General features: G+C 41.2%; 2 protein-coding genes across 5 annotated transcripts in view; both read left to right on the top strand.

The window, feature by feature from the left end:
• igsf9ba (immunoglobulin superfamily, member 9Ba) overlaps nt 1-5,905 on the top strand; it is a 69,124-nt gene extending 63,219 nt beyond the window's left edge. Inside the window, exons 19-20 of one of the 2 annotated variants that reach the window (XM_026191692.1) lie at nt 5,150-5,280; nt 5,365-5,905. In XM_026191692.1, the coding sequence (XP_026047477.1) occupies nt 5,150-5,280; nt 5,365-5,573 (340 nt within the window). In that variant the 3' untranslated portion in view covers nt 5,574-5,905. Of the gene's footprint in view, nt 1-1,483; nt 1,530-5,149; nt 5,281-5,364 lie in introns of those variants that run through there. The other variant, XM_026191693.1, reaches the window with a different exon arrangement.
• Nucleotides 5,906-13,033: 7,128 nt separating this feature from the next.
• arhgap32a (Rho GTPase activating protein 32a) overlaps nt 13,034-26,151 on the top strand; it is a 28,363-nt gene continuing 15,245 nt past the window's right edge. For 2 of the 3 annotated variants that reach the window (XM_026191902.1, XM_026191901.1), the window contains exons 1-5: nt 13,034-13,492; nt 19,829-19,942; nt 20,885-20,990; nt 23,099-23,190; nt 23,454-23,538. In XM_026191902.1, the coding sequence (XP_026047687.1) occupies nt 19,854-19,942; nt 20,885-20,990; nt 23,099-23,190; nt 23,454-23,538 (372 nt within the window). In that variant the 5' untranslated portion in view covers nt 13,034-13,492; nt 19,829-19,853. The other variant, XM_026191903.1, reaches the window with a different exon arrangement.

The following is a 26,151-nucleotide window of genomic DNA, read 5'->3' as shown; positions in this document are numbered from 1 at the left end:
CTCGCTAAATATCCTCAGTATCACTTTGATGTTTCCATTAAGAAGTAATTAAGATGCATATTGTACTTTAATATGCAGAAGGCATGTAATTGCATTTAGCACACATTGTCTCAGTTCATTAAAAATGATCTAAACATTAACATTGAATAGCATGTGAAAGCTCAGTGTGATTTTAAGATCATGTATTTTTGTATATAGTACTGATGGCTCGTAATCAATAGAATCGATGAAATATTGATCATAATTCAAACTTAAATCAACTTTAAAAGCCATTTTTTCTGTTTCCCATGTTGAATCTAAAATCTTTGAGTTAAAGTATTTTAAAAACTGAGTATAAATTATATTAAATCGGGTCGGTTTATGAAACTAGTGTTTATAGGTTTAACCTCAACAATTTACTGTACATTTAATGAACAATTACATTTATTATTTATACCATTATTCTGTCACCTTCCAGACTATTTATTCATGGATAATAAATTGCTTACTTATTCATAACTCAACCAATATTAGAGCTAGTAGCTTATAGCCGCTTGTAGCAGAACACTTTTCTTCTTTGTTGAAGAAGATTGAAATTGTAAAAGTCTATATTGTAGCTTAGCGATGGAAAGAAAGTGTAAAACAAAGCAGTTGGTAGTTTGTACACATTTAGTAGTTGACACATACTCATTGTGTTATGTTATTCATTAACTTTCGCTTCTTGCTCATAAACTAATAAGATTGTTTTAAAAAGAATTAGTAAACAATTTATAAACAAATAATGAAGCCATAATCTCAACTTATCAATACTTTATAAGGATGGATAACAAACCATCTGGTCTATAGTTATACAGTTGGATGAGTTGTATTTATAATAGTAAAGTCATAAATAGAAGGCTCTGTGTCTGTCACTTGATCATAAAAAGTAAGATGTTAAATATATCCTGGGACTCCCACTTTTCTAGAAGGTCCAAAATTGGAGCGCTAAAGAGGCAAACGAAGTGTTTTGAGGAAGATGACTTGGCAAAATAGTTCACTTAAATCCGATGTATTGCAGAGTGATTTATTAACCATTAAATTAATATATTCAAAAATAATTAGTGTCAAGTTATAAGGCATATAACATATAATGGCTGCATTATTAGAAAGTGGCATCCGTAAGGATAAAAACCGACTAACCCGCTTAAATAGAACAATAGATTTTTTTTCTCGTAGTATTGGTAGATCAGTGGCTGAGCACATTTACTACATAAAGGAGGAAATGTTATGCTTTACACCCACATTTAAACACATCTACACCCCGTAGAGTTTCTTTACTGCACACACTCCTGTGGCCCCTCACACCCACCTCACTACCCTAGAAGCTACAATCACATGGTAGCTAAAGCCATGCAGCAGAGACTCGCTCCTGCACTATCACTGGCCTTTAAGGGAAAGTAGCTTATAGGGCTGCTGCTTTTTAGAGGGTAAGGGTCTTACCTGATTTGTTTTTGATTGATCTCAGCTATCTGGGCAGCGTTGTTGTGACCCGGTCCCCTACGCCGCAATAGGTAAGGGTCGGACCCATGTCTGAGAGGGGAGGGGTCAGCAGGGGGAGGGCTCTAATCACTCTCTCCTTTAAAGGGGAATCGCTTTGGGTTGTGCCTCTGTGCTGGATTCAAGTGAAGTGCAACTAATGGTAATAATGACTGCAGGACACATTTGTCAATACAGTTTCAAGGCAGAGTAAGCCTGCTGTGGTGTAGGCTACAGTAATTAGGCTTGTGAGCAAGCAGGAGGAGTGGTTTTGGATTGTGGAGAAGCATTTGATTTTGTCCTTTTCATTGTTTGAACGCAGACATGTTTCCCTGCACTAAAAAAAAAAGAAAAAGCCTTGAATCAATAGAGGACGCACATGAATGATAGACTGGAGTATTCCCCTTTAAAGTTTTGTTCCATGTGCAAAATGCCATGCATGCATTCTCTAAACTTCTCTCTACAACCAAACAAATAACAACAATTCTCAAACTAAATTCTTTGTCACATTTGTTGTCCTGAGTGCTTTCGTTTTTTCTGTCATGTGACTGTTTTTAATGGCCATTTCCTCTTCCTGTCATGTGACTTGTTCTTTAACGGCCATTTCCTCTACCTGCCATCTCCTCCCGTCAGCATGGTGAAGCCTCTGTACGCAGTGTTCATGTTTCTGAAAGTGTGCTGTATAGTGTTTATGTCTATGGAAATGAGCAATATTTTAACACTGTTGCCTCGGCACACAGTTTATGTGATGATAATGGAAATGTTCTCTAACTGTCCAGGACTGTTGCAATTCTCCGATTTGTCTCCCCCTCTCTGCTAATGGCTCTCAATCTTTCTCTCCACAGTGACAAATGATGGACAGCATCTCTAAAGCTTTGTGTTCCCATGCCTTTTGAAACAATACATGTTTGGCGCGACAACCTGACTTAATGAAAGCATTAAGTCAGGTTCGACGCTGTTTGCATTCAGTTCTTTGAAAGGCAAAGAGCCAACAGTGAGCCTCGTGAACACAAGCTTAACTTTTTGTGAGGTTATTGGACTTTTTTTTATTTAACTTTATTGCATCTTTCTATGAGAGAGATGGACAACAAAAGTACAACAAGCGTATTCCAGTACGAGGTAAAACTGCTTCTAAGCAGACCACTGGAAGTGAGGATACCTTAACGTGATGTGATTACTTTGTGCTGATTAATTAATTATTTTCATTCAACTTCGCATGCATCACTCATGAAATGAAAATAGTTCTCAAGGTTTCAGGAACACCTTCCTGTGTGTTTTCTGGTTTCTGGTTTTTTGAAATGTGCAGAACTTTCATGTTAGGATGCAGAGCAATCAGAGAAATGCAGAGTACATAAATGGACTGCAGGGGTTGGCAACCTTTTTTTATGATGATAAGTTTGACCTCATCTACAATTTTATAATATTATATGCACAGTTTGGGTTGCAAAATTATAGCCATAGCTGCGATGCAGCTGACTAATAAGTAAAATACAGAAATTTTCCCAGTAATTAAGTAAGCAACAGTTAGTGTGGACAGAGGCAAATGTTAAAGGAATTAATTAAAGCCTCTTTTATGTAATCATCTTCTCTGACTTTGAGTTGAAAACAGGGGTGTCAAGCATAAGGACTGGGGGCCAGAATCGGCCCGTTAAAGACTCCAATTTGGCCCTCTTGAGAATGTAAAGGAGTGTATAGATTTTGAACTTCTAACTGGCTTTTCCTATTGACAAAGATCTTCCCATGTCCATTCATACTGTACTAAAGCAACTAAGGAATAAATAAACATTTAAATAACAGAGAAAACTCAATTCACTTTTATTTATATAGCCCCAAATTACAACATCAGGGAAAACTCCCTTTCAACAGGAAGAAGCATCCAGTAGAGGCAGGCTCAGGGAAAGACGGCCATCTGACGGGGTGGGGGGAGGAAGACAGGACAAAGACATGATGTGGAATAATATTAAAAATAGATTAATAATAACTAATGCAGAGTGGTGTATAAACATATAGTGAGTGAAAAAAAGGGTGAGTGAGGAGTAACAGTCAGTGCATCATGGGAAGCCCTCAGCAACCTAGACCTATTGCAGCATAACTAAAGAAGGATTTGGGGTCGTGTGATCGAACCGTAACTATAAGTTTTATCAAAAAGAAATGTTTTAAGTCGAGCTGGTTCCACAGAAGAGGGCCTTGAAGCGGAAAGCTCTGCTCCCCATTCTGTGTTTAAATACTCACAAATAATCCAGCAGTGGAAGAACACAGTGCTGCATTCGGGTGAAATGGTACCATAAGGTCTTTAAGATAAGATTGGGCCTGATTATTCAAGACGTTGTATGTGATGAAAATTATTTTAAATTTGATTCTGGGTTTAACAGGGAGCCAATGAAGTGAAGCCAGTATGGGAGAAATATCCTGTCTCTTTCTAGTCCCTGTCAGTACTCTTGCTACAGGATAGAAATTTCTGTGAATTAACAGAAAAAAACTTTATTACATTACATTTTATAATTCCAGGGAAATGAGCTACCAGACCTTTTTCTGTAATTTTACCCATTAATTTCTTTCAATTTAAGCCCAATTTGCACTTACTAAATCAGCATTTCTGTGTCATGCACTTGAAGATATCTGAGGGACAGGGGAGGATTGTATGGCAGCCTAAAGACCTCTCAGCATGAACTGTATGGTGCTTGTAAAGTCACATTACCATGTCAGCAAGTCTTTTGCTGATTCACCAAAACAAGATAACAAGAAGCCCTTTTATTAGTAACGTTTAGCAACAGGGCAACCGCCACTTACACATTATATTTAAGGCACACATTTCTTCAGCCCACAGCTGAACACGTTTGAAAAAGTGACCCCAAATTTTGATTGGTAGTTTGTATTTTCTGAAGCATTGTCCGTCTCACGGGCCACTACTTGAAAACGAGATTGTGTGCTGACGCAGGTGACGGTCAGAGGTTGCCGACCCCTGAACCTACGGTCTAGTAAAAATAGCGCTAATAGAGAATTTTGTACAATTTTTTTAGACGACTTCATTGGTACAGGAACTGTCAAGTTCCAGAAATTATTTTCATTTTATGAGTTTTATACAGCAAAGAGGCCAATATTGCTCGCATTTCTGAAGCAGTCACTATTTAAAGACCCAAATGTTAAAGCGAAAGCTTGCTGTAAACTTAGCACGTTTCTTTTATAGTTTTGTCTCTAAGACTCGATGAAATCCCAGATTTTAAAGAGTGTTATTCCACCAAAATCAGAAGAAAATGAACTGATTGAATGAATTGAATTTGAGAACAAATACACTTTAATTATAAATCCCAGAGTGGGTCTTTAACATAATGATTGTTTAAGAAAAACAAATGTATAGCCAATAATTCACCAACTCCACTGCCACCTTAAGTCAACTATTCTTTCTTTCTCTTTTTCGTTCTCTTTCTTTCTTTGTATCTAACTTTTCTCATCCATCACCGCAGATAGAAAGTGGAAATTCATCATCTTAGTGAAAGGGCTCTCAGTAGAAGTTCAAGAGCTCATCAAATCATATGATAGCACCTTCTGGAAATAGAAATGAAAGTGCCATTTTGTCTGTTCTCTCTGAGACGTGACCGAACACGACTGTTGGATTAATCCAGAACAATGTGTGCTGTGTCTTTCATCTTCTCAGGGAACCTCTAGGTGCGTCTAGCGATACTGCCGGGTCTGAGAGCTTACCAGCACTGCTACAACACTGTATTACTAAAGCCAAGGGAGTGGCTGCCAACAACAATAACAACACAACCTCCGGAAGGAGAACAGGTTTGTCTGACGATCGGAGAGCAGCCACAAAAGATTACCGATCAAACGGCCGTCCTGTGTATGAGTCCTTTGCCTCTCTTTCAGGTGCGTCTCTCTCTCAGACCCAGCAGCAATCTCAGACACCCCAAGAGGGAGAGGATCTTAACCTCCCGAGAAAGAGGAAAAAGCAAAACAAGAAGAACCCCTATCTCTATTTGACCTCCTTCCTGCGCCGCAGGCAGTTCGAGGAGGACCAGACAGGCATTCTGGCCAGTGCAGACTCAGAGGGCCCAAATTATGGGACTCTACGCTGACCCGTGTGCCCAACAAGCCATTGGACTCGACTAAACTGACCACCCCTGAGAAATCCCACCTCAGCACGTCCTGCTCTACCCAAATATCAAACGAATACCTTTCTTATAATCCTTAAAAAGTTAATCTGCGTTTCGGGGAGTGGGAACCATTGAGCTGAATACTCCGGGGTTGGAAGACAAGAACAATGGCTTTTCCGGGTTGTCACTGCAACTTGTCTTTGAGGAATTTCACTTGAAAATGCTCTGAAAATATATAATGTATATAAATAGTAAAACAAGGGAATTAAGCTTCCTCCTACAGTAATAAAAAAATGTGTTGGTTGAGTATGTCACAACACGTTCAAGATTTTTCACTCACTGGTCATTGAGGGGTCCATATCTTTAGGTTTTTCAGTGATACAGCGTACTGTTAAGCCTGGTGCGTCCTCGGACAGGGACATGAGTCTACCTTTCCTACAATACAAATAGATTCAGTATTTAAACACAGGGTTCTTACCACAAATATACCTCAGAGTAAACGCAGATTTGCTGTAATTCTTGTGGTATACTATACGTACTTGACCTTTTTACATATGGATAAAAAGGTTTATATCACACGCCACTCTCATTCTCTCAAACGGATAATATGGCCTAACTTTATCTACTTTAGAAGCTTTTTATTACCAGTAAAAGCTAGCATATTGTGTTTGTTTTGATTTGTGACCCGATGCCAACAATTAGAGGAAGGCGTCTTCATTTTACTGCGCGATGGTTCAAGTGTGTTTACAGCACTGCGGCGCTGCGTTAAGACAAAGATCATAACCTTCACGAGATCGCTCAAACTAACTTGGGACTCAGATGCTCAGCGGAGGTTGGACTTGAAGGGTCAGAGGGACGGGGGTGACAAATTGTGAACTGTACTGTATGTATTTCATTATTAAGGAAATCATTTGTGGAACGCGGCACAGCTCGAGGTGCCTTTTTGTTTTTGCCTTGTATTTATCTGTTGTGTTTGCTTATTTTTTCGAACATAAACTGCCTTTTTCTTCGCCTTCTCACGCTTCTCTCACTGTAGGAGTGAGGGAGTCCGATAGCGTGTGTGTGTGTGTGTGTGTGTGTGTGTGTGTGGTTTTACTTTTTCTGCCAAGGACTCACGAGAGAAATCGCTACGGAAGATGCATGAACACTTGTTTTGTTTTCTTTTAACATGGGCTTGTGCTTCAACTGTGTATATCCAAATAATAGGATAGAACCAGATTAAAACCTATGAAAAACAATTTTTAAAAAAATGCGCACAGTCAGATTAGGAGGGGGAAAAGGCAAATAAATCGACACATTTTTGCACTGTACATGCAAAAGATTTGATGCAAAAATAACCAAGCAGTACAGCGAGGATGTTAATGTTTAGCAGCAGCTCTTAGAGGAGAATGTGATTGTTTCTAAAGCTGTTAACAAGCAATGGGAAATATTCAAACGACGGCCACCTTGACTGTTTATCTTTACCAACTGTAGATTACTTGCTAGCTACTTCTCTGTGTGTTTGTTGATTTTTCGACACTAACCGATACTGAATGTATGTTTTGCTGTACAGGAAATGAATGTCCCAATGTCACAGAACATTGAATGACCCGTCATTATTGCTTCTAGTGTAGCTGAGATTGGTGAGGTGACCAGTTGGCGCATCAAGTCCAAATTCCTGTATGCAGTCCCACGCGGTTTCTGAGCCAAGTCCCCGCTTTGATCTGCAGAAGAGGAAAAGCAGTTATCATCGTATTGTCACCGAGACATATCAAACAGTTCTTCTCCTAATAACGACTCAAAGGTTTCCAGCTAAAAAAAAAAAATCCGCGCGAATGACTCGACTCCACGTCTGCTCGCCGAAATCTTTTGACGAGCGAGAAAGCGGCGCTTGCCTGAAGGCGAGCGCCAGAAATTGGTTTCGTGTAAGATACGAGGAAAAAAAAATCTATATTTGTTATGTACTGTACATGGTGTGTATTGTATTTGTAAAGATGACGCAAACCATGTTTTACAGGAACACGTTCTTGTATGAGGATGTATGAAAAGGATCCCACGGAAAAAGAAATTAGATTATATATAAAAGTATTTGCTTACAGTACGGCTTTAAGTGGATAATGTTTTTAAAACATTTTAAGGTGCCTAATTTGTCATACTTTAGCAGACGTTATTTTATCTGAGAAGAAAAGAAAGGTTCATGTTAGTACCGTACAGTGTGTTATTGCCATAGCCCGCTGGCTGCACAAGTTGATTAGTATTCTCTCTGATGTATAGTACGTGAATGCCCATTGGAAAAAGCTTTAGGAGCAGAAGTGTGTTGCCCTCTACTATAATATTTCTGGAACAAAGTAATCCTGTATTTCGCCCGTTCACGAGCACACCTGTAGATTCACTCCAGATCTCTTCGCCTTCACGTGTCCAAAGCAAATAAAGTTTTTTTCTAAGAGTCGAGGACATGCTAGAGTCCTGTAAAACACGTGCTGTGGAGGAAATTGTGTTTACATTAGTTCGATGACGAAACGTGTGTTAGGGCATAGTTGCTTTGAACATTACGACTTGGTGCTATGTTTAACTTTGTGGTGCTGTAGAATAGAGGTCTGAAGATTTTTTTTTCCGTTCCCTGTTTCCACAAGCGACTCCGTCGGCCCCTGGTGTTTTTGAGCAACTAGACACCCTAGGCCCTTTTCGTTAACGGTATCATGGTGTGAAGACAGTGATAGACAATACTGGAAACTAGTAGTGTAACCTCAAATAATAGAGACTTGTGACATTCAGATGAACTCAAGACGACTTGTTTTCTATAGCGTGTTTGCAATGTCTGTCTGTGCTTCCAAGGTACCCTCTCTAAACGATGTTTGTGCTGATATTGAGACTATTAACCCAGCCTAAAAGGAGAAACATAACCTAATTTAGATTAGTACACGCCACAGGACACATGAGAAGGAATCTAAGAGCATCAGATCACGAGGGGATCTTTTCTACACACTTCCTGTAGGTCTTTGGTTAACAGCACTGTTTTTCAAGCACACGACTGCAGGGGCGCTACCGTCTCATGTCACACCGCCACCTTTTTTCAAGGTAGAATTGCTACTAGTACTGTACAGTATAGCCATGGGTAGTCACCAGTCCACATTTGTAATTATCCCCCTCGTAGAAAGGAATCGGGAAAGCTCATACATCCTCTTCCTCGTGGGTTTTTAAGAATGGATGTTGTCTTCCGGGCTTTTTTTCCCTCTCTTTTGTTTTCCTTGCATCTTCAACAGAAACATGTACAGTGTTTAAGAGGGCTGCTTTGGATGTACTGTTAGCTCATTTCTGTTTGTTTTTTGATTCGTTTGTTTTCTCTCAATTTTTCTGCTTACAGCTTTTAGTGCATCACTAGGTGCTGGTAGGATGATACTTAGAAGAGATTTGTTTTTTTCCTTTCGTTTTTTTAAATTGTATTAATCTTGCATGTAGAGACAATACAAAAACGCCTATTTAGCAATCATTCATGGACATCCGAGCTGGTTGTTATTGGACGGAAAATAGAAATATGTAGTATTTTCTATATTCTCTGTTTTTGTGTACCAGCACTGAGAACTAGAATGTATTATTATCGTAGGCTACAATAAGCACTACATCGTTGACTGTTTTAGCTAATGCTCATACTCAAGCAAACCAAGTAGTGCTTAATTAAAGGAAGAAAATTTACTACATTTCATTTCACTTCCATCCACTGAACTCTGTGCTGTACATCACATGTTTACATGCTGTATTATATGTTTTTATTTTGTTTTTTTATGTGCATAATCTGTCTCCATAATGTTCATATGTAAATAATTCAAAGCAAAAACATTTGTCTGTTTTTTTTGTTTTTCTTTTTTCTTTTTCTCTTAATAAAAAAAAAAACAACAACAATGACCTGATGTTTCTGTTTTGTTTTTGGTCAGTTTTTTAGACTTGTCTTTCTTTTCTGTCACCGCATCAGGTATTTATGCTTCACTTAACTTTTTGTGAGCAATTAACTCATACTGTATGGTGCTGTACCAAAGCCTTATGTATAATATTTGTATTACATTTTTTTCTCATTTGCCACTGCTCTCCAGTGAATTCGTCTCAGATCATGTCTTACTCACTCTTCATGTTCAACTGCCATGGATCTTGTTTCTTTATTGAGTAAAACTGAAACCTGAATGAACTATGATGTAAAAACCACCCTGGGCCGTTACCAACTGGCCTTGGATGTACAGCGGCAGTCGTTGCCATCTCAAGCCTTTATAGGGAAAACGCACAGGCTCACTTCTGGTGGCTCGTCATGACGTAGGCATGGGCTTAGCACATGCTCTATGCTCTATCTATGGCATGTCTGTGAGAATATGAAAGCAGTGTTGTGTTCATGTCACCATATCATTTCAAACGTTTAGTCCCATATGAAATTTTCCTCTCAAATTTTTGTATTTTGATATAATAAAAAAATCAAAAGAGGTCCTGTTTTTTCTGTGGTTTTGTGTGACCGGTGAAGAAGATGCTGTAGTTCATACGCTAGACACAGGGTGTAAGTGTTGGGCAGAGAGTGAGGATGGGATATGAGCAGCTTAATCAGGTCAGGGTTTTTTTTCCTTTTTGTTGTTGTTGTTGTTTTTTTTATTTTAGGACACATGAGCAGGATGATTACAGGAGCGCCAGGTTTCGAATGACCTTTTTTCTTGAATTAAAAAAAAGAATAAAAGTTATCCTGTGAATGTACTCTTAGATCCGACAGACACAACCAAGGAAGATCAAAGACTCGGTTCAAATGCATGCTTGTTGTTCAATGATTAATATCCCCACCCAGACTTTGAGGAATGAATTGTCCTGCGGCTGAGCCAGAACAAGGAAGACAAATAACCTGAAAGAGGATGAGGTCTGTCACACTGACCTTTGTGCTTTTGTTCAAATTCCCTCTGGCATGCTTGGAAGCAAACAAATGCAAAGCCATCTGCATACACCTTAGGAAAATAAAAGTTCACCTAATCCGCTGGTCAAACAGACGACGTCACCTGCATTTCACAAAGATTGCTGAATAGACAGGGTTAATTGCTTTGTATCTTATTCCTGCTGTTTAAACTATGGCATTTTTTGTGTAAGTCAATAAAGCAAATGTGAGGGTGTTTTTATTTAAAGAAATGAATAAACATTATTTAACATTGAGTATTTGCCTAATAGTGGTAAATACCACAGTTTACCCGAGGCCTGGGAGCATCAGATATTCATTACAATGATACTATGATATGATGAATGATATAGCCCAAAATAAAATACAAAAAGCCCATTTTAAATAACATGTTTACATATCGGCAGTTTTCTGCCTCAGAGTTAGATGATAAGATCCAAATACATTTTGGATTTGTCTGGTAAATCCTTTAATGTGGCATACAGGATATGAGAGGGACAGGGGTGGTAAGTATAGCAGCTTTAATCGGTGAAAGGTGGCAAAATCGCCTTAATTAATTAGCACAAATTCATAAACGGTGTAACTGTACAAACAAGGTTCCACCAGGAAACCAGCTAATAAACTAAACATCAGTTTGTTTGTTTTTTTTGTTCAAATCACATTCAGAGCGACTGGACAACAGCAGAGTATCTGAAAGTTACTCCATGTTTTTGACCTTTAGAACAAAATATAGTTACTTGAATGTGAGTGAAACATTACAAGATGAACGTGAACTGAAAACACACAGCAAGTGGGTGCAAAGACAAAAACACAGACAACTCCCAAAAACATGTTAAAGCTGTGGATGCATCACTAACGGCTGCATCCTGATTAACAGGTCTAGAGAACATAAATTCATTAGGAAAGGGTTTACTGAGGAAAAACAGAGTTGGATTTTGTGCGGGACCTGTGAAAATGCAGACACCAAGGAACTTGGATCAAAACTTGAGTAACAAAAAACGAGCCGTTTAATGAGGCTGGCAGAAAAGGTACAAATAACGGGCAAGGCAAACAGAAATAAAACTAACATTAACCTAAACTGGGAGAACTAAACAAACAACATGGAAAAACCTGGACATGAAACCTAGAAACATGGCATGGAGAACATGGCGTGAACAACAGACGACCTGACAACCACACACTGAAAACAGAGGACTTAAATACACAGGAGGTGATTAGGGGAAGTGGAGACACATGAGGAAACAGCTGGCACACATGAACATAATGACGTCACAGTGGGAGAGTAAAACTGAACATGATGAACACAGAACACCAGACCTCTTCACAATAAAACAGGAAACATAATGAGACATAGACATGACAACCCGAACTTGACAACGTAAGACACAGACATGAAACGCAAGAAGAGCAGGGGAGATTTAACATGGCTGGAAACACGAGGGGAAAATAATTGGTGTTTTTGCATATTCACTTTGCTCTGAAACTTGGCATCTCTTAGAAAATAAAACCCTGGGAAAAGTTATAACTTTACTAAGTTAACATTATGAGGTACATTAACAAGGCTAACCACTGGGCCTAATGACTAAAACCCAGGTTTTGACAAAACTTTAACAGGAGTTGAAGTTTTATTGGCTTCTTACAGCAGCTTGAGCCTTTCCTGTGAGTTCACCACGCTGCATACCAGCAGCATCAGACAGCAGTAACACACATCTGTCAGGTTCTCCAAAGGGACCGACTTCAGCGGGTTTGCCCAGGTGGCCTAACAGTACTATCTTCATTTATTATTCACAACTATGAAATGTATAGCATAGGTTCAAACAGCAACTGATTTGTCACACTTTCTATAACATCTGTCCTTTTCATCTTCTACTCAACTTTAAGTCAAATGTTTTTTTCCCCCATTATTTTTATTTCACAGGTGATGTTGTTACATATTCCAGTCTCCAGTGGATTATTTGCAGCAGTGACATTATTGTGGCTGTGGATGCAGCACTCTATGTAAATTAAGCCGAGCTGATGTTTGTGCAGGTTAGACGAGGCATTCGTTCAAGCTGCTGAAAAGGAAGGACTTGAATAATTTGTATGGTATCCTAACTAGTTACCAGGCAGTAGATTTATAATCAAAATTAATTTCCACATTTTGTCCATCTCCATCATATGCTAGCTACTTTTGGAAGAAAAATAAATAAAGAGAGAGCACAAACTGTTCACAGTATATTATGATGTTATTCAATGGTGCCAAAAATGGCTGTGCATGAAAATAGAAGCTTCTGTTAAAAAGATGGATTAGATCCTATCAATTATGCTAGCTGTATAATCGATTTTCAAAATTACAGTAGGCCAGAAATTTTAGTACAGGTTTGCAAGGACCATAAAAGGTCATCAAAAGGTCCCAGTGCTCCCACAGCCTAAAACAGAAGAGCTGAATTTCACATTACCTCCTTCAGTGGACAAGCACAATAGATGCTGTATTAGGATGAGTGACTTGCACACCAGGTTTCACTCCTCTCTGTTACCACCCACCTATTTTACAGGGTTATGTAATTCCTTACTGAGCATTACCTAATGCAGCACAACTTGCCAGACGGGGCTCTTCGGACTGGTGAATATTTCTCCAACAAGCGCTTGCAATACCCTCATGCCTGCCTCATATGTGGGTCCTTGACTTTGAAAGGTCTGGGAAGCCCTGAGGCTAAAACATCCTAGGCGCGGGCACGAGGTCAGTTCAGCAGCGCGCGCTCCCGGCACCGAGTGTGCAGATTTCCCAGCCTTTCAGTCAGTCCGGTCGCGGCTCCCGGAAAGACTCCCACACTGCCTCAGCGATGCCGCACCCGGTCAACGGTTTTCTCCGCAAAACGTCTACCTCAGATGATCAGCCGTAGCCCGAGTGTGAGTCCGAGCCGCGCATTTCTGCAGTGCGATGCTGACAACATGTTTCCTCGTCGAGGAGCCCTGCGCTGTGCAGCATAGAGGAGGCAGCAGAGTGGAGCAGCGGGTACAGTCACAGGTAGGCTGCTGTTTGAGCAGGGATCGTAACTGGCTGTGCAGACATAACCACACCGGGTTTAATGTGCTGTCAACCGCCGAAGGTGTGACCATCGCGCGTATTTTAGACCCCCCCCCCCACCCCACCAAGCTGATGTGATTCTTTACATTAGAGTTGACTAATGATCGTGTGTTTATGTGTGCGCGTGTGTTACGCACGCAGCTGACCGCTGATCTGTCAGGCCCAACAGGTCAGAGTACACAGGCTGTGAAGTTTTCCCAGTGGATCCCAGGAGTCGGTTTACGGGACTGCAATATGCGCATGATTGCATCACAGGGAATTAAAACTGACTTTGTCTGTCAAGAGGATTTCGTTGCTGGTGTGTGTCTGTGAATCACTGTTGTGCAGTGCGTGGACACAGTGTAACCAAGACCCGTGTTACTGCAACAGTGCAACACTTGCCCTGCAATAAGTGTTGTGACACCTGCACTTCCTGTATTCGAATTTCTGCCATGTGTTTATTTATTAGTTAGAAAGATCTTTAGTGTTTGAAAGCTAAGAATTGTATTGTAATTTGTGAGGCTGTGTTCATTATGTAAGATATGGCAAGTGTGGTGGAGGCTTGAGTATAAAATAGCTGTAGAGTAGAAACATTAGTCATATTCTATGGTAATGTGTATTTTGTGTAATGTGGTCCAGTCGACTGTACAGTACAGCCTTATAAATGCATTTCCACAGAGCTGAGTCAAAACCTCCCTGACAGCTGAACATGAGCTTTACAAAGTTTGTAGCTGTTGCAGGGATTGCTGTATTAGATTGCACTAGATTGTAAAGGGAGCTGGGATCTTGTCCTCTGGCATTCCTGCATTTTTTCTTTTTTTGTCTTACACAGTAAAATGGTAAAATGTCTTTTTTTTAGACAAAGTAAACACTCGTGCTTATACTGGAAAGACCTTCATCTTATTGTAAGGGTTAGACTGTCATCCAGAGTGACAGATCAGCTTGTTGATTAAATATTTGGCTCTGTTGCATACAACTTAATCGCCCTGCTGGTCACCCCGCTCTCTGCCTGGCACCGGGGATCACTGTAACTCTGGAGGTTGCGGGGCAAAGGCCAAGCTAAATTTAATCTCACTGTGGTTTGATTTCAAGGAGATTATAAGATCAAATGACCGCTCGCCACCACCATCTCCTCCTCCTCCCTCTATGAAGTGATTTGAGCCCAAGCTTCAGTAACTACAGTTGATTTTTTATTATTTTTTTTAAACGGCATTATCAGAGAGCAGTGCCTCACCTGCTGTCTCAGTCCTGCCGTGCAGAGAAGCAACAAATAGACTTTCTGGTGATGTGTCGGAGCTTCTGGCCAAAGGTTCCTCTGAGGCATCATTTGCCTCCTTGTGCTTACCTCATCCTCAGTCTGGAGGAGCATCAAGTCACGATGGACGGGAGAGCGGTTACCATGGTAACCACAGGGCTTTCTCCTCTGCGTCTCTTGCCTGTGTTGACTGCAATCCAGAGCTCAGAATGAGAGCATGAAACCAAGTTTCCTCCATCGGCCAGCCACTTGCCTTTTGGGGGGTTCTGCAGAAAAAATAAAAGAATTTTATTAAAAGTGCAGTTTAAGCTGATACAGTCGGTATTTAATAAACTTCACAGATACCATGGCCATGTGTATGTGAAAGGGTCACATACCCAGAGACAGTTATCACTATAGACCGTATATAAGAAATGGGCATCGTATTTGGGTCTGAAAAGTAGAACCAGTGCTCAAGGGCCTTAAACCTGCTTTCTTTATAATAGCAACTATTGGCAACTATGATATAGTCATCTTGTTTTTCCATTCATGACCTCAGTAAACACTTTGCGAATATATTTATTGTCCCAGTCACCAGTTCCAAGTCTTATTGAATCCAACACGAAGTTCATTTTGGTAATCATAGTTCCATGTAAAGTAAATAGTTTATAAAGCAGAGTATCTGATTGGCTGTCATGTGATTTAAAGTCACAAGTTTATGAGTGTGCCGTGCCCTCTCTCCTTATTCGGATTCACCCCTCACATGTGAAATGTAGTTTTAAAGGACCCTGATGTTGACGGGCAAAATGCTCCACTCACAGATGAGTGGGTGGTGTCATGGTGACTCCTCCTCCCCATCTATGATTATCATCACACTTTGTTGTGTACCTCAGCTTCTCGGATAATTTCAGCTTTTTTCTAGCTCATTTTGGGTTTCTGACCTGCCATCTTTACTATTTTGGCTCATTCTAACCACAACAGGCCTGCAAACCTGCTTCACACAGCCCAGCTAACACTGAAATACAGACACCCAAATGTGGTGAAAACAGCAGGACAGAGTGTAGCAGATTTACACTTATCATGTAGCCAGAAGTATTTATTTAGGCAACTTCCAACAATGTGTGTTTTATCATCTGGCCAGTAAGGGATCAAATTTAAAAAGTAAAAATCAAACATTCTGCAAGCTAGCAGTGATAATTACAATGCAGCCTTATTGTTACTCTTTTTGCTCTTTCATTAGACTTCTGCTAATTCCATAATGAAGGTGTGATTACGTCATATTACACTGTTTACTGTAGGTCCACAGAATGGGAGCGATTTTTGCATTAATATGTGTCAGTTAAATTCAATTTTTACAGAGAAAGGTAAAAAGACATTTTCATATTCCCTCTCCTTCTTCTTAGCTTCCTTCCTTCCTTGGCTTGCCTTCCTGCCTCCTCTCATATGTGATAAAGTATCTGTGACTCACTTAGACACATCTGCTGTGTGTTTGTAGCTACAAATATACAGGCAGTCATTCTTCTTGTCAGCACACATGCTGATAGCAGTTTCATAAAAAGTGTGCACGACTGTGTAGGCTGCCCTGTTTTTCCTTAAAATGCCATCTAGGCCATCAGGTGACATCCTTTTACACTCTCTGTTGCAGTCTCCTGACATCAGAGCAGCACTACTTTTTTTCTTTTTTTTAAGTGACAGGTAGAGGGTTTCTTTATTTGTACATCTGGATTAGGTTTGCTTAACACATTGAAAATGACTGATGGAGATGTGGTGGAAAGATGATTTCTGCTTGACGTACAGCAGCTCTGCAGTTTTAGTTACATGGGTTTGATGCCTGGTTTGGCGGGATGGTGTTTTTCTCACCTGTACGGCTGCATCAATATGTGCTACCTGTTTCATTGCCAAGATCAACTAGAGTAATGACTTTTTTTTACAGATGTGACAGCTTTATCTTTTTATAGCTCAAGCTATTTGGGGCAATTCCAAAATAGTCCTCCTGTTTTTTCCTCCATGTGTTGTGATTTTCATGATGCTGAGAGGTGTTTGGTATAGCCCTCAATCATATGTTGCTGTCGGCTATCTTCAGCTCATCCCCCACAAGTTGTCAGGCTTCTGTTTCTGTCAGGCAGCTTTAAAGCACACAGCTAGCCTGCCTCCTCTGCAGTGTGCAGTACAGCATGTTCCTATGCTTGATTCACTGTCTTATGCGGTGCCATCAGCAAGGTCAGGTATTGTACCATGTAGCACACTTTTTTTTTTAAATCATGGAATGCACGATAAAGGAAATATTGTAAACAATGAAGAGATAATGCTTGGATCTTTTTGTGTTAACCTAGATTTTTAAGCTGTAAATAGAGGCACTAATTTTATTACATGTGCCTCTAGAGCCACATTAATTGGCAGCATACTGTCTTCACTTCTATATGACTTTCCAAAAAACATTCCCTCCGGTGACCCTTATGAAGCAGTGCTTGATGCAACACTTCTAAACAATAAATTAGTTTGCTGCTTGCTTGTATAGTACGTTGGCTCTCCTTTGGCAAGGTTACAGTGTCTATTAGAGAGGAGATGCAGTATGAGATGTGGATGAATTGGAGTCTGATCTGGCCCATATTCCTGTCTGCCTGCTCACATTCTGCTGAGTCAGGAGGCTTTGTAGAAGGCCGTCAACAGCAACTCAGTGAGGCTCTGGGCCAGAGGGGCTGGTGGGAAACTGCTACTACAGCAGCAGTTAGTTGGGGCTGACGAATCTACTTGTTACTCCAAACATTTCTGTGCTGATTAGCAGAGCTGCTTAGGGATGGTAAAACTGCCTTAGAGTTAAATGGAGGGATTTTTAGTGCTGGAGATGAACCTCAGAGGTGTGAAAAGAGGCTTGTTTTTTCCACCCACACGCCCTTTTAACATGCACTGTTTCACAATGCACACCCACATTGGTTAGAAGCTAGTTATGGGAAGATTGTGGTGCCGAGTTTGCTTAATCAGGGCATTTCTTCTGTTTGTTTACAGTACATAAGGAGGTCAGTAGTGATACTGGATTCCATTAGACAGTAAGATAGATCAGGGCCATATTGGTATGAGCCTTTCCAAATATGATGATTCTTACGCATTCTTACACTTAAAACTTTTTAAATTTGAGTTTTGGAGTGTGAAGTTGGCATGTTCTCCTCATGTCTGTGTGGGTTCTCTCCTGGTACTCCAGCTTCCTCCCACAGTCCAAAGACATACAGTTGGTGGGATTAGGTTAACTGGTTATTCTAAGTTGCCTGTAGGATTGAATGTGAGCATGAATGGTCGTCTGTTTTCTTGTGTTGGTCCTCCGACAGCCTGGCGACCTGTCCAGGGTGTACCCCCCTTCTCGCCCTGTGGTAACTGGGATAGGCTACAGACCGTGACTTGGAGCCAAGCCGAGCACATAAGAAATAACCCCAGACCAAAATTGCACCTGGACAGCACCAGTATGAACCTTATTTAGTTGTCTGTGACTTGCAACAGAGTGAAGGTCAGTACAGGGTATACTCTATGACCTCCCAATGTGAGGTGGTGCTTTGATAGGGATAAGAAAGAAAGAAGAAAGTGTTCTTTATTGATCCCCGTGGGGAAATTCCTCTCTGCATTTAACCCATTCACTCAGTGAAGCAGTGGGCAGCCATTGGGCGCCCGGGGAGCAGTGTGTAGGGACGGTACCTTGCTCAGGGGTACCTCAGGGTGGCTGTTCAGAGGAATCGACCCCCCGACCTTCCGATCATGGGGCCACCGCTCTACCTACTGAGCTATCCCTGCCCCTAGATAACTAGAAGTAGATAATGGATGAAGTCCATATTAAGACGATAGCATTACACAGTTGCTGCAAATTTGTTGGCTGCACATCCATGATGTGAACGTCCCATTCCACCATAGATGCTCTATTTGATTGTGCAGTATACTCATTGTCATTTTAAAGGAATCAGCAATCAGAGGATCAGTACACTGTGGTCACAAATGGATGGACATGGTCAGCAACAATATTCATGTAAGCTGTAGCATTTCTAATCATGCCAGTTAACACTAAGGAGCCCCAAGTCTGTCAGGAAAAACCTCCCACACCTTTATGACACTAGCCTCAGTTTCCTGTTCTTAGGTGACTGGAGTCACACCTGGCGTGGTTTTCAGCAGCTGTAGCCCATCTGCTTCAAGGTTCAACATGTTGTCCATTCAGAGATGCTTTTGTACATAGCTTGGTTGTAATGATTGATTATTTGAGTTACTATTACCTTCCCATCAGTGTGAACTATTTTGGCCATTCTCCTCTGATGTACGAAGTCATTTTTAACCAGAGTACTGTGCTCACTGTACATTTTCTCAGTTATGGACCATCTCTGTAAACCTTACAGATGATTTTGTTGGAAAATCCCAGTGGATCAGCAGTTTCTGAAATACTCAGACCACCAACAACAATGCCATATTCAAAGTGATTTGAATCATCTCTATTAACAATTTGGATGCTCAGTTTAAACTTAAGCAGGTTGTTCTGAACATTTCTACGTGCCAAAATTAATTGAGTTGTTGCCATGTGATTAGCTGATAAGATATTTGCATTTACTAGCAGCTTAACAGTTGCACCAAACAAAATAGCCAGTGAGTGGATATCTATGAGCAAAGATAATGATGCTAAGTGAACTAATTTTATCCCGGGGCTCATACTGAAACTGCCATGACAGCCTTGACATTTTCTTGAAGGTGGATGTTTTCTCCAGCTAACTCCTGTCAGTGCAAAAATGATAAAAAAAAAAAAAGGAAGAAAGAAAAGAAGCTGATATTCTCATGAAATCCTCTCATGAATGTGCCGTCTGACATTCTTTATATCCCTGAAGCAGCTCCTGGCACTGTAGCATGATGTCATCGCAGATTACAGTCTGGGCTATGTGAATTGTAGCCTTGAGAGTCGCGCACGCTGCAGCCTCAAGTGTGTTAACGTCTGGCGGCTTCATAGGATCGGACTCCTTCTCCCATGCTCTACTCTTACGCTCACCCACCCACTCTGGCTTTGTCTCCCTCCCTCTCCTCCCACTCACGTTTCTCTACAGCGGACAGTTGCAGAAAAGCAGCATCATGGAGGCTGGATGCGTGGTTGCCGCGGTGATTGAGAATGCTGCCTCAGGACCCGAGGGAGAACCAGGAAGTAGTGACGTCCTTGAGAGGTGAGTTGCTCTGTTTTTTTTCTCACATCATGTCAGCTGATGTGAATCATGTAAAAACATAAAAATGTGTGGAGACAGACGTGTGCGTGCGTAGCTCTAACTATCATGTGCTTGTGTGCTCATTTACATGCGTTTTTGCATTTGAGATGCTGCATGAAGGAAAGTAAGAGCAGGACAGCGTTAAGGCTAAAACATGACCCTGTCCCCAGAGAGAGAGACAGACAGACAGACTGTCTCTGTTTCAAGCTTCATCATGTCCAGACTTTACCATATCTCTTCTTCTCTTATGCAATTCACTGTATCCCTGTGGATCACATAAATTACACTGTGTGTCTGTGTTCCTGGCCTGGAGTCCTGATCTCATCATGCTGAATTACGCTGACAAAACCGTGCTCTGTCTCTCTCCTGGCTTTGTTGCTCATAAAAGTTGAGCTGAATGGAACCTCACCCTGCCCTCTTCAATACACTGAGTCACATTTCAAGTGACGGTTTTGTGAAGCAGTCCCTTGTGGGTGAATTGTCTTTATGGCTCACTGAATAGTCAACCTTGGCTTTCCTAAGGGCATCCAACAGACCCCAAATGTGCTACAGTTTGTTTTGTTTTGCTTTCAGATTAATCTGGATCACGGACATTTGTGCAACATATGTTTCCACCTTGACCTGATTGGATTAAACTAGTATTTTCACATATTTCCCAGTTATCATATGTGATGCAATTTAAACCTTGCAGTGCTTGTACAACATGTTTTCTGGGCCATGCTGTTGCAATGTCAGGATTTGAGACCAAGCCACACTTTATGAATTCCTCCTCACTTGCTCCCTCTGGTGTATTTTTTAAAAAAAAGTGACAAGCCTTATTTTAAAGTCTCCGTGGCACAGCAGTTGATACTGTGACATGTTATCTCTCTTTTATTTAAATTCCTGGCCTGTGTCTTCCTGTAGTGACGTGTTACCGTCTACCGAGCTGGACAAAGACGATGCCTTACCTCAAGCCACTAACAGTAATCCTCTAGAGGAGAAACAACCACAGGAGACATCCACTGTCATGGTACACGCCTACACACACACACACACACACACACACACACACACACACACACACACACACACACACACACACACACACACACACACACACACACACACACACACACAAACACGCCTCTGACTCATCACTTATACAAGAAAACACATAAACACCAGCAGAGATGGATGTCTCCCTTCTTCCATGAGGCTGCACTGGTTCTGGAGGTTATTCACAGCATCTTGCCACCGAGGTCATATGGCGGACATGTGAAAGTCAGCTGTTATGTAAATTTGCATTTAAGGATATCTCACCAGAGACTGAGATGACATGCTTGATAGCAGCTGAGGTAAAGGTGTGATGACGGTGTCATGCCACAGACACATGATGTCATCTTTTCTCTCTGTTTGTCTTCTTTATCTATCTGAAGGGGGATTTTAAGATGTAAAATTGGTGAATTTTGTTTGTTAATTACCATCTGTCTGTTTCTATCTCTCTCTATCCATATTAATCTCTCTTAACTCTGATATCTGCACATGAATATGCAGAATCTGTTAGCAAGGGACTTGCTAGATTCTTGTTCCTGGAAGCGTTCTGGTTTCTGCTTAAAGCAGTATTAACCATTTACATCTGGTCAATGTTAGACTGCAAGCAGGGAAACAGTCCTGTGAAGAGCAAAGGTGGGTGGCTGTGGGGTAGTGTCATTACCGTGGGACAGCATGTATCTTGTGCCAATACTTCCTGTTTGATTAACCGAACATAGATGCATTTTAAAATGCAATTTAAAAAAAAAACAAAAAACTACTGACTGTATGATTATTATTTCTTATTTGCTTTTTAAAAATGTATCTACATTCTTAAACAATAACGACTACAAAAAACAGGAAGTCCTGGCACCAGATACCCGTTGTCTCATGGTTACCTCCTGAGGGATTATTAGGCAAAGTGGTCACATGACGTGTGCATTTTTTTTTTTAATGTATACTGTATTTAAAAAAAAAAAAAAAAAAAAATTCCAAGTTTGCATTTTGATTTTCAAGCTATGTACACGTGGAGTGGGTGGAGACAAGTGTGACGGAAGGATAGTGGCAAGAGTGTTAGGGGAAGTTTGCTCAGTGGTAGAGAAACCTGCTATAATACATGTTTGGAGACGGTGGCACTTACCTAAAGTCAGGAGGCCAAGGTGGAGGTTGCAGAGTTGGCAGGATTAGAAATGAGTACATCACAGGGACGGCTCAAAGTTAGAGAGGCAAGGCTGAAATAGTTTGGACATGTGCAGAGGAGAGATGGTGGATATATTAGACAAAGAAAGTGGATTATAGAGCTGCCAGACAGGAGGAAAAGAGGAAGACTGCAGAGAAGATTCATGGATGTAGTGAAGGAGGGCATGCAGAGGGTTGGTGTGACAGAAGAGGATGCTAGGGATGATCTGCTGTGTCGACCCCTAAAGGGAACAGCTTAAAGAAGAACAAGATTACAGCTTATACTGCATTCATGCGTTCACTATTGAAAACTTGATTTCTAACTGGAAAAATTCCAATGAACTCTGCCTCAAAGTGAGCAAGTTTGCTGCACCAGTTTTCTGAGTTGTTGACATCATGGTGGTATGAAATATGCTGAATAAAGTACATTTTTGGTTCAAAGTAATGAACTTGATAACATCTGACTTGATAACAAGTCAGATAAAGCAGTATTTGTTCATTATGTACTAGAATATATATCTGTCCATTCATGTGCATGGCTTTCTAGCTCTATGGAGCACAATAACAACGTAGTACAGTAACAGAATCCATGGAAAGAAAAGGCCTAATGCTTACAGGAATTGCTAATATTAGTGTAAATGACATTTCAACAAAACATGAACACATATATGATAACACAGTTATAGGATAGCAAAGAATGCAATACACCACAGCATATAGTAATATAACATATTAGCCTTGCATACTATGCTGTAGCATAAAACTTATTGTACTGCTTAGAGTCACTCCTTTAGTGTGTAGCACTTCAGTTGTAGCACCTTCACTCTTTCATGTGATCGACATCATTACTGTGGTCACTGCAAATGGTTCTCCATCAGCTGTCCCGTGACTGACTGACATTTATCGAAGGGTGCTGTCTCCGTTTGGCAGGCAAGGAGCGATGACATCACAGAGCACCCGGCTGAGCCCATCCTGCGTTCCTGCGTCAGCACAGCCAGCATGAAGGTCAAGAACATGAAGAAGTAGGTGTTCCTGGAGACAGTGTTGCTGCTATTATAGGCAGTAAACCAGGCCTCTTATTCAGGCCACTGAAATGAGGACCTATAAAATGACGGGTGTGACACAGACAGATAAGTGAGTCTGTTATCATGTGCAGACCTAACCTCACCCTTCTTCTTCTTCTTCTTTTATGCCAATAAACTTTGCTCTTCTCTTTTTCAGTGTTTTAAATACTGATAAGTTGCTGCGTTTGCTATATTTTTTTGTTTTTGTTTTTGTTTTTCAGGCTGACTTTTCCCAGAGGTCACTTTCCCAGATTGGCAGAGTGTGCCCATTTCCACTATGAGACAGTTGATTTTGGCAATGTTCAGGTGAGACCTGAAAATACTTACACCGTGACTTCAGCAGCAGAGTTTCTATGTTTAGTAATTGTGTCTTTGGCTCGAGTTCAGTGGCCGTTTTAGTGAATTGCTCCAGAAAGGAATCATTCTTTAAACGCAGCGTGGCAGCTGAATCGATAACCTTGTTTGCCTTTCCTGGACAGTTACTTCTCTATCCTTCTTTCTCCTTAAATGTCACAATAGAGCAAATAGTCTATTCTATCCAGGAATTGTAGGATTTTGTATGAGACAAATTTAAAATCTCAGTCTGATAAATCACATGTTACGTGTGTGAGTGTGGCTGCAGTTATAGTTGATGCAGGGGAAGAGTTAACCTAAAAGCACAGACTAAACCTTAAATCCGGCTTCATAACACAGGCCTCTGAAGTCAGTGATTGGGATTCCTTTCCTTTAACCACGTAATAAATTATTTGGACATATAGATAATTTTCTAGGTTTAAGAAAGACTTTGTTCACTGCAGTGATAATAAGAAGCAGTGAAGCCTTAGTGGCTGCTCATCCATGTGTGGAAGTGATTGTTAGTCGCCTGGTTAACCTCGGTGTAGTGCAGGTTGCTTGCCAGCAGAGTGCGTCAGTCACCTCTGATACAGGCTGCTCCAACTACAGGCTGCCAGTGTCAGCTTTAGGCTGCCAGAGCAGTGTATGCATGTATGCACACATACTTTAAGGCTGAATCCCTACATCTAGTATTAGTCAGCTACAGTGTAACAGGCTGGACGGGACTTCGATTCTTGGATGCTCTGACTCTGTTGCGCATCCTCTTGTGGTTGCCATGATTGTGATGGATGCATCAGCAGCGTGGAGGGAAGTGGAAGCAGCACAGTTCCAGTGACCTTGGAAAGCACCACAAGGAGACAAAAGGCAGAGTCAAGCTGAAATAGAAATTTGGGTGTGTGGAGACATTGCTGTGGGGTGTATTGCACGCCACAATGCAACGTGATGAATCCTCGACTTAATCTGAGAGATTAGTCTTTGTCCCGTGATGCATTTCTCATGTCTCTTCATCCACATAGTGCAGCAGCCAGGCGCTGATCAAGTCTCATATATCATGATTGCAGAATAGCACAAGGACAGCAGACTGCCTCTGTCTGCAGCCTGCCTGATTGATCCCTCTCCAGATTAGCTGCAGTCTCGCCTTGAGAGCGCAGTGAAGGAGAATTGTTTTGAAATGACAAAGGGTCATCTTTGTGTCTTGTGCCTTTGTATGATGGATGAGCTTGTGTATCTGTGTGTGCCGGCTGAGCCCATTTTACTGGCAAACCCCCTTTTGTTGCCGGAGAAAGGAAAGAGGGTTAAGAGAGAGAGAGAGAGACAGAGGGAGAGCGAGAGGAGGAGGGTGATGGAGACCGAGCGCAGGAGAGGGAGGAGGGGGAAGAGATCGAAAAAGGGATGCAGGAAGGGGGGTAACGCACACACACACACATATATACACACATACACACACACACACACAGTTGGGAGCATCCTCTTTTCATATATTCTGCTTTTAGAACAGAGCATGAGCGCGCGATGATCCAAAGCACTGGAAATGAGCTTTTTGGGTAAAACGGCAGGGGACGGCAAATAGGCGAGCTGCGTTTGAGCCGCTGCTCTGAGCTAAGATTTGGCTTGTTGGAGGAGCTTGCTGAGGTCCAGGACTGCGGCTGCACACAAAGAGAGAGCCACCTCCTCCAGCTGCGGGGAATATGTGAGATGCCTTAGTGGCAGGTAACATAACCATGCGTTGACTATATATTCATCTGAGCTTCTGATGGTTGATATTCGTGAGGAAATAATGTCACGCTTGTGCATTAGCATGCTCTAGTTTGAAGAGAGGAGCCTCTGAGGTGTGAGCGTCACGGAAGAAGTGATGCTCAAGCATGCCTTCGGTGAAAACTTTGAGATTTTTGCTGTTTTATTTTTATTCAAATCTTTTAAATTGAAACCTACTTTTTTGTCTGTGATTCAGTCCATAATCCTTCTCATCATAATCTCTTTGGCTCGTTGACCCGTCCGTACCTAATTTAGCTGTTTGGTCGGGACTAGTATTTCAGATTCTCACAGTGTACAAGAGCTCTTCCATCATGAATTATTTAGATACAAATTTCTCAGACTGCGTTCGTTGTCACTGTGGTTTGCTGTATTACTGCTGAGCAGTAACTGGGTCGCTGCGTGTTGTATAACAGTGTATCTGGATGAGTTGCTAACAGATATAAATAACCAGAACTTCCCTTGGCTTCGAGGCCTTTGAAGTCGCTGCTACAGTAATGTCTATCAACAAATTCCCAAACTACAGTGAAGCTTTGATCGTTTCAGTTTTGGGGCATATTAAAAATTAGTGAGGAGGAAGAGAAAAAGAAATATTCTTTAAATCTACACCACCTCCAAGTTCTGAAATCCTAACAGCTGATCTATTATACATTTCATACTGCAGGATTTATAGTGAAGTGCTGCTGGCAGATGATATACAGTGGGGCAAAAAAGTATTTAGTCAGCCACCGATTGTGCAAGTTCCCCCACCTAAAATGATGACAGAGGTCAGTAATTTGCACCAGAGGTACACTTCAACTGTGAGAGACAGAATGTGAAAAAAAAATCCATGAA

This window comes from Astatotilapia calliptera, chromosome 14, assembly GCF_900246225.1.
Source record: "Astatotilapia calliptera chromosome 14, fAstCal1.2, whole genome shotgun sequence".
NCBI lineage: Eukaryota > Metazoa > Chordata > Actinopteri > Cichliformes > Cichlidae > Astatotilapia > Astatotilapia calliptera.
This window is presented reverse-complemented; position numbering and strand designations above follow the sequence as displayed.